This window comes from Centrocercus urophasianus, unplaced genomic scaffold (genome assembly GCF_019232065.1).
Source record: "Centrocercus urophasianus isolate 14NV4802_14NV808 unplaced genomic scaffold, USGS_Curo_1.0 seq_63, whole genome shotgun sequence".
NCBI classification, from domain to species: Eukaryota; Metazoa; Chordata; class Aves; order Galliformes; family Phasianidae; genus Centrocercus; species Centrocercus urophasianus.
The window spans coordinates 153,644-160,362 of NW_024885233.1; the positions used below are offsets into that span (position 1 = coordinate 153,644).

General features: G+C 65.7%; 2 protein-coding genes across 6 annotated transcripts; both read left to right on the top strand.

Annotated features, from left to right (window-relative positions):
• Positions 1–314: 314 nt before the first annotated feature.
• Positions 315–2,390, top strand: LOC122170133. Of its 5 annotated transcripts, none has more exons than XR_006171706.1 (4): positions 315–965; positions 1,578–1,783; positions 1,864–2,220; positions 2,304–2,390. XR_006171706.1 is itself a non-coding variant. In XM_042836780.1 (4 exons), exons 1-4 carry the CDS (start codon positions 632–634, stop codon positions 2,102–2,104), a joined length of 681 nt encoding a protein of 226 aa, XP_042692714.1. In that variant the 5' UTR covers positions 315–631; the 3' UTR covers positions 2,105–2,390. The 5 variants fall into 5 exon arrangements, 4 of the variants coding, with proteins under 4 accessions (XP_042692714.1, XP_042692712.1, XP_042692713.1 ...); XM_042836780.1 differs by having other exon boundaries at positions 1,864–1,990; positions 2,091–2,390; XM_042836778.1 differs by having other exon boundaries at positions 1,578–1,990; positions 2,091–2,390.
• Positions 2,391–3,235: 845 nt separating this feature from the next.
• On the top strand, positions 3,236–6,564 carry LOC122170106 (deleted in malignant brain tumors 1 protein-like). The gene is given in 9 exon segments (XM_042836736.1): positions 3,236–3,677; positions 3,746–4,060; positions 4,132–4,434; positions 4,512–5,118; positions 5,189–5,493; positions 5,568–5,948; positions 6,025–6,144; positions 6,216–6,305; positions 6,380–6,564. Coding segments are annotated over 9 exon segments (2,748 nt in total).
• The last annotated feature ends 155 nt before the right edge of the window (positions 6,565–6,719 follow it).

Genomic DNA, 6,719 nt, shown 5'->3' on the forward strand with positions numbered 1-6,719 from the left:
GCGGAAGTCGGGCAGCGGCCCGGTGCCCTCCCGCAGCACCTCCTTGTGCACGCCGTCCGCCCGCAGCTGCTCCGCCATCGTCCGTCGCCTCCGCCGTCCTTCGGCCGCTTCCGGAGAACGAAGGCTGCGCCACAGCGCCGGCTGGCGGCGGGAGGTGCGCGCGGCTCCTCCCCGCGGGATGGTTCGGCCCTGGGCTGCGCCGGGCTTTTCCCGCTGAGAACGTTGCCCGTGGTGGCGGACGGCCTCGCTCCGCACCAGGTCCGGTGCTCCAGATGGGGTCTCACGGGCGGGGCAGTCACCTCCCTGCCTGCTGCCACCCCCCTGTTGATACAGCCCAGGATACCGTTGGCTGTAAGGGCTGCAAGCACACACTGCTGCCTCATGTCCAGCCTCTTGTCCTCCACAACCTACACATCCTCCTCCACAGGGCTGCTCTCACTGAGTTCTTCTCCCAGTCTGCGTGCATATCTAGGATTGCCCTGAACCGAGTGCAGCACTCTGTGCTTCGCCTTGTTGAACTCTGTTAGGTTCACATGGCGCCACTTCTCAGTCCTGTCCAGGTCCCTCCGGATGGCATCTCTTCTGTTGCATCACTTCCCGAGGGGTGCTGGACAGACAGAGTAAAATCAGGATGCTAAGTTTTAGGAAAGCCAACTTCCAGCTCTTCAGGGATTCAAACAACAGAACACCCTGCAAATCTGTCCTCATGAGCAAGAATGCGGAACAGAGGTGGCAGACCTCCAGGGAAGCTCTCCGTCCCCAGGTGCAGCAAGTCAGGAAACATAGGCAAGAGACCAGTGTGGCTGGGGCTGCTCAGGCCAAGCAGAAGAGGCTCAGAACATCCATCAGCACTGAGGCCCGTTTGGAGATGTGGGGCAGGAAGCGCAGAGAGGAAACGGCGGGCCAGCGCAGCAGATGGCCAGGTTTCACTTTTGGAAGTGGCCGCCTGTGCTCCGTGCCCCCTGGTACTTTTTGTTTAGCTTGGAGAAGAGAAGGCTCCAGGGCCTTGCAGTACTTGAGGGGAGCGTATAAAGAGGAGGGGAATGGTGACTATGAGGGTCGCAGTGCTAGGACAAGGGGGAATGGTCTTGTTGGAAATAGCCAAGTCATCTTGTCAGGACGGGATCTCTGATAAAGCAGAATTGATTCGCGATTGCAATGGCGGCGTCCCGCAAGCAGCAGCGCGCCTATGGACACGCCGTGACAGCCTTTAGACCCTGTTTGCTCCCCCTTGCCTCCCCCCTCCCCTGTTTCCCCACTGGCTGGGTACTCCAGGTGCACAACCTTATCAGAAGGTTGACATTTGCTATTGACTTGTGAAGTTATTTGTTACCTGCTGTCAGTCAGCAGCCATCCTGTTGTTTCCAAGACGTCTCGGTGCTCTCCTTGTCCTGTTGATGTGGCGACTTTCTTTGAAGTCTTCGTTGAACAAAGAGCACTGGGGGATGATGCCAGGCCTTCCCATGTCTCTTCAGGCGCTTCCTCGGGCAGGCCATCACTTGTTGTCTGGTTTGCTCTCGTGCAGGATATTCTTGCGGTGTGTCTGACAAAATATACATCTCTACACCTCTATACAGAGTGTGCGTTCCTGGGAAGGTTCGTCTGGAGGATCAGTGATGTAAACTTCTCCAGCTCTGCAGCCCTCCTTTGGACACTCTCTCCTAGCATCTCATGGAGTGGCAGCCCAAGCTGCACCCAGCGCTGGAGGCGAGGCCGCACAGCGCAGAGCAGAGCGGGAAGCCGCTTCCCTGGCCTGGCAGTGCTGGGCCTGACGCAGCCCAGGGTACGGTTGAGCCTTCTGACTGCCAGGCGCACTGCCGGCTCAGATTCCACTGGCCCTCAAACCAGATCCCTTTTTGCCAGGCTGCGCTCCAGAACTTCCCCCCTGATGTCTGCACACAGAGCCAGGGCAGCCCATCCCAGGTGCAGAACCCAGCGCTCGCCCTTCTTTGTGCAGATGGGAACACCCTCATTTTGTCCAGATCTCAAGGCAAGGCCTCTTTATCCTCAAGGAGGTCTAAACTCCTCCCAGCTTAGCATCACCCACAAATTGACTGGTACAACTAACAGATCTTTATTGGAATCAACAGTAAAAACAAGATAGAGAAACGGCCTTAACATGGAGCCCTGCAGAATCCCAGTGGTGACACATAGGGCAACTGCCAGGACAAAGTCACCCAGTCCTCCAGGGCAGCCATGTTTTAGTTGTCAAGGGACATTGTAAGGCATGCATAGCCAAGGCTTTATGATGCCATGAGCCACCTCCCTGACAAAAGCTCTAAATATGGGAAACCTGGCAACAGAACACCAGCTGTGATGCAAGGCAGCCAGCCAATAAAGGCAGGCAGGGGCCACAAATCCAGCCGACGCAACCAGGGACCACGACTGCAGCCAGCCATCCGAGGTAGGTAGGCGGGGGCCTCGACTCCAGCCAACGCAAGCAGGGACCACGACATCAGCCAGCCAGCCAAGGCAGGCAGGCAGGGGCCGGGACTCCAGCCAGCCAACCGAGGCAGGCAGGCAGGGGTCAGGAAGGGGCTGTGATGCCAGCCAGGATGGAAAATAATAAAATAAAGAAATAAAAAATGAATTGGTCTTGTCTAATAATAAGTCAACTTCTTGGAGTGGGTCCTGATGAGGGCCGATAAGATGATCAGAGGGCTGGAGCACCTCTCCTAAGCAGAAAGGTTGAAGGAACTGAGCTTGTGCATCCCCATACCACCACACTGTGGCACCGCAGATGTCCCGGAGGCTGTGTGTGGTCGGTGCCGACGCCAGGTCCTCGTGAGTAGAACCACCCCATCCCTGCCTGCATCAAAGGGGGGGGCAATGGGGCCACATACCTGCAGGCGGGGACGACCCTGTGCTGCGTGCCCCTGCCTTGGGCACGGGGACCTCGTTGGCCCAGGGGGGTCAAAGAACAGGCGTGGGTGTGCAGAGCGAGGCCCCATCTGGGGATGCTTCTGTCCCAGCCCCTGCTGTGGGACACGCAACGCCGGGTCCTGGTGGCTGCCCTTGGCGATGTGCGGGCACCAAGCCCCCCCGGCAGGGCTGTTCGAGGGCTGAAGCGGAGCTCAGCCTCATATTTGGGCATAGTGCAAATTATTGGTGGCTGTTGGCAGATAACCCTGCTGATAACAGCTGCGAGGGGCCTCCGCTGCACCCATTGGCTCCTGGCAGCGGGGGCTGCCTATATCTACCCTCCCGGCCCAGGCTGTCAGGTCTGTGGGGTGTGATGGAGCCCTACAGGGTGCTGGGGCTGCTGCTCTGCACGCAAGTGTGTGGGCTGACTGCTGGGCCTGCAGCTGTGACGCAGCCCTCCCCGGCTCCAGCAACGTCCCCACAGATGAGCGCTGCATCTGCCCATCTGTGGCTGGTGGACGGCAGCCATCGCTGTGCCGGGCGGGTGGAGGTGAAGCATGAGGGCAAGTGGGGCTCCTTCTGCACCTACGACTTCAACTAGGACGCCCGCGGGGCCGGTGTGGTGTGCCGGCAGCTGGGCTGTGGGGCCGCAGTGAGGGCATCCCTGTTTGCCCCGTTCGGGCAGGGCAAGGGACGCATCCGGCTGCACCCCTTCAACTGCCGGGGAACGGAGGCGGCCCTGCAGGACTGCTACAACTTCGGCTGGGGACGGCATTTCTGCGGCCACGAGTGGGACGTGGGAGTGACCTGCACGGGTGAGGGCCCCGCCGGGGATGCGGGGCGAGAGGAGCTGCGGCCGTGACTGATGCCGCCTGCGGTGCAGAGGCGGTGGGGCTGCGGCTGGCGGCCGGCAGGGGACCCTGCGAGGGGAGAGTGGAGGTGAAGCTGCGGGGCCGCTGGGGCACGGTGGCGGATGCCGCCTGGACCATGGAGGATGCCGAGTTGGTGTGCCAGCAGCTGGGCTGTGGCTCGGCGGCCGGCGTCTATCAAGGCTCAAAATTCGGCCCGGCGGAAGGTCCCATCAACCTGGCCGTAGTTAATTGCAGAGGGAATGAGAGCGTGCTATGACACCGCGCCATTCAGGGCTGGGGGCCCTACGACGGCCATCACGACCACGATACCGCCGTCGTGTGTCAAGGTAAGGGCGCGGGCAGGCGGCCCCGAAGGGAACCCAGCGCCGAGCTCCGGACCCACCAGCGCCTCTCGCAGGGTTCTCCCGGCTGGTCGAAGGGGACGGCGCCTGCGAGGGCCGGCTGGAGTTGCGGCGGAGCCGGGCCTGGCTGGGCGTCTGCCACGGCCGCGTGGACGAGGACAGTGCCCGGGTGCTCTGCAGGGAGCTGGGCTGCGGTGCGGTGCTGGCCCTGCCCGAGCCCGGCCGCTTCGGAGCTGCGCCGGGGCCGCTCTGGAACGGCGCCTTCGAGTGCGACGGCTCCGAGCCCCTCTTGGTCTCCTGCGCAGTGCGGCCGGTCCCCGAGCACCGCTGCGCCGACCCCGCCGCCGTCGTCTGCTCCCGTAAGCGTGCGGCCGGGGGCCGGCAGTCCGCAGCCCGGGCCGGCATCCCGCCACGCTCTCTTTCTCTCTCCTCGCAGCCTACACCGGGTTCCGACTGGCAGACGGCGGCTCGCCCTGCGCCGGGCGGGTGGAGGAGCGGGGAACGTGGGGACCGCTATGCGCCGGATCCTGGGAGCTGCCCGACGCTCACGTCCTCTGCCGACACCTGGGCTGCGGCCCGGCCGCCTCCGTTCAGCCGGGGGGCCGTTTCGGGACGGGGAAAGGACCGCTGCGGCGCGACCGCCTCTGCTGCGTGGGGAACGAGCGGCACCTCGGCCAGTGCCCGGCCGCGGTGCTGAGGGAACCCGTCTGCGTCGCCGGCCAGGCGGCCGCCGTCATATGCTCCGGAGCCACCGAAACCCTGCGGTTGTGGGGCGGGGAGAGCCGGTGCGACGGGCGCCTGGAGGTGGCCCCGCGCCCCGACGTCTGGACCGGCGTGTCCGCGGGATCCCGCGACAACGGCACCGCGGCCGTGGCGTGTCGACAGCTGGGCTGCGGGGTGCCCGAAAAGACGTACGCCGCGCCGAGAGGCGGCTCGGGCACCGCGGAGCTGCGGTGCGAGGGCAGCGAGGAGTTTCTGTCGCAGTGCGACGCTTCGGGGTTGGGCCGCGGCCCCTCGGCACTGGCCGTGGTCTGCTCAGGTGGGCGTCCCGGGAAGGGCCGCGGGCATCGCGCATCCGCGCCCGGCCCCAGCCCGGCCCTCCCGTGCAGGCAGCCGGCGGCTGAGGCTGGCGGGCGGCCCCGGGTGCTGCGCCGGCAGGGTGGAGGCGTACATCGACGGCGCCTGGAGCTCCGTGTGCCGAGACGCCTGGAGCCTGCGGGACGCCGCCGTCGTCTGCCGCCAGCTGCGCTGCGGGACGGCTCTGGAGGCACCCGGCCCCGAGAGCTTCGGCTCCGGTACCGGGATGCCGTGGGCGGGCGCCGGGGGCTGCGCGGGGACGGAGGCGGCGCTCTGGGACTGCCCGGCGAGGGGCGGCGGCTGCGGCGGCGGCGGTGGCGGAGCCGGGGCGGTGTGCTCAGGTGAGCGCGGGGCGGGCGCTGCCGTCGCGGTGCCGCCATCGATGCGGAGCCGTGAGCGCCCCGTCCCGTGGCAGCGCTGCGGGCCCTGCGGTTGGAGGGCGGCGGCTGCGGCGGGATCCTGGAGCTGCTGCACGACGGCGCGTGGGGCCGCGTCTGCGCCAACGGCACCGTAGAAGACGGCGCCGGCGCGGCCGCCGCCGTGTGCCGAGAGCTGGGCTGCGGAGCCGCGGGGAGGCTGCACGCCGTCCCCGATCGGGGTTCCGGCCCCGCCTGGCTGGGACGCGTACGCTGCGAGGAAGGGTGCCGCTCGCTCTGGCGCTGTTCCTCGACGCCCTGGCGCCTGCGGTCCTGCGGCCCCGCCGGGGTCACGCACGTGGCCTGCGATGAGGATGGAAGCGACGTGGCCGGCAGCCCGGCCCCGGGGAGCGGCTGTCGGGACGGGGACGTGTGCGCAGGTGGCTCTATCGAGCCCTTCGCCCCCGCTGCTGGGCGGTCCCCGAGGGGCCTCACGCTGCCCGCTCTGTCCCTCAGCTGTCCCGCTGGGAGACGTGCCGCTGCCCACGGTGCTGTGCGTGCTGCTGGGCACGTTGCTGTGCCTGGCCCTGGTTGCCCTGGCCCTGCAGGTGCACCGCACTCGGGCTCAGCGTGCAGGTGGGTGTCACTTTGGGGTCTCTCCCCATTGGGGATGCCTGGGGACCCGGTGACAGGTGTACTGTTTGCAGGCCCCAGCCAGGATGCTGGCTCCGAGGCTGTGTACGAGGAGCTGGACTACAGCTGGGTGCTTGAGTGCCGGGAGGGGCCCGGCCGAGCAGGTGGGAGCGGGTTCAGCCCCTGAGCCAGGACTGTTGCATCCCCACTGTGCCTGCAGCCACCATCCTCCCTCCAGGCTCTCTGCTGCAGGGCTCAGGGATGCAGTCGTCACATCGCATCGGGGTCGAGGAGGGGAGTGGCACCACAGGGATGCTGTGTGCAGACTCTGATGATGCCACAGCCGTGCCCGAGGAGACCCTCAGGGAGATGGGCTATGATGATGTTGACATCAGCGCCCCAGGGAGGGGCGTCCTGCTGTGAGGGGGCACAACTCTGGCTGGGGACACAACTCTGCCCCCTCGGAGGGGTGGCCCTGGTGTGGGGGTGTCACCCAGCCTTGCAGAACAGCTCCGTGGCTCCTCTTGCTGCTGCCCCCACACATCTCGTTAAGGTGCGTTTATTAAGCAGTAAAATAC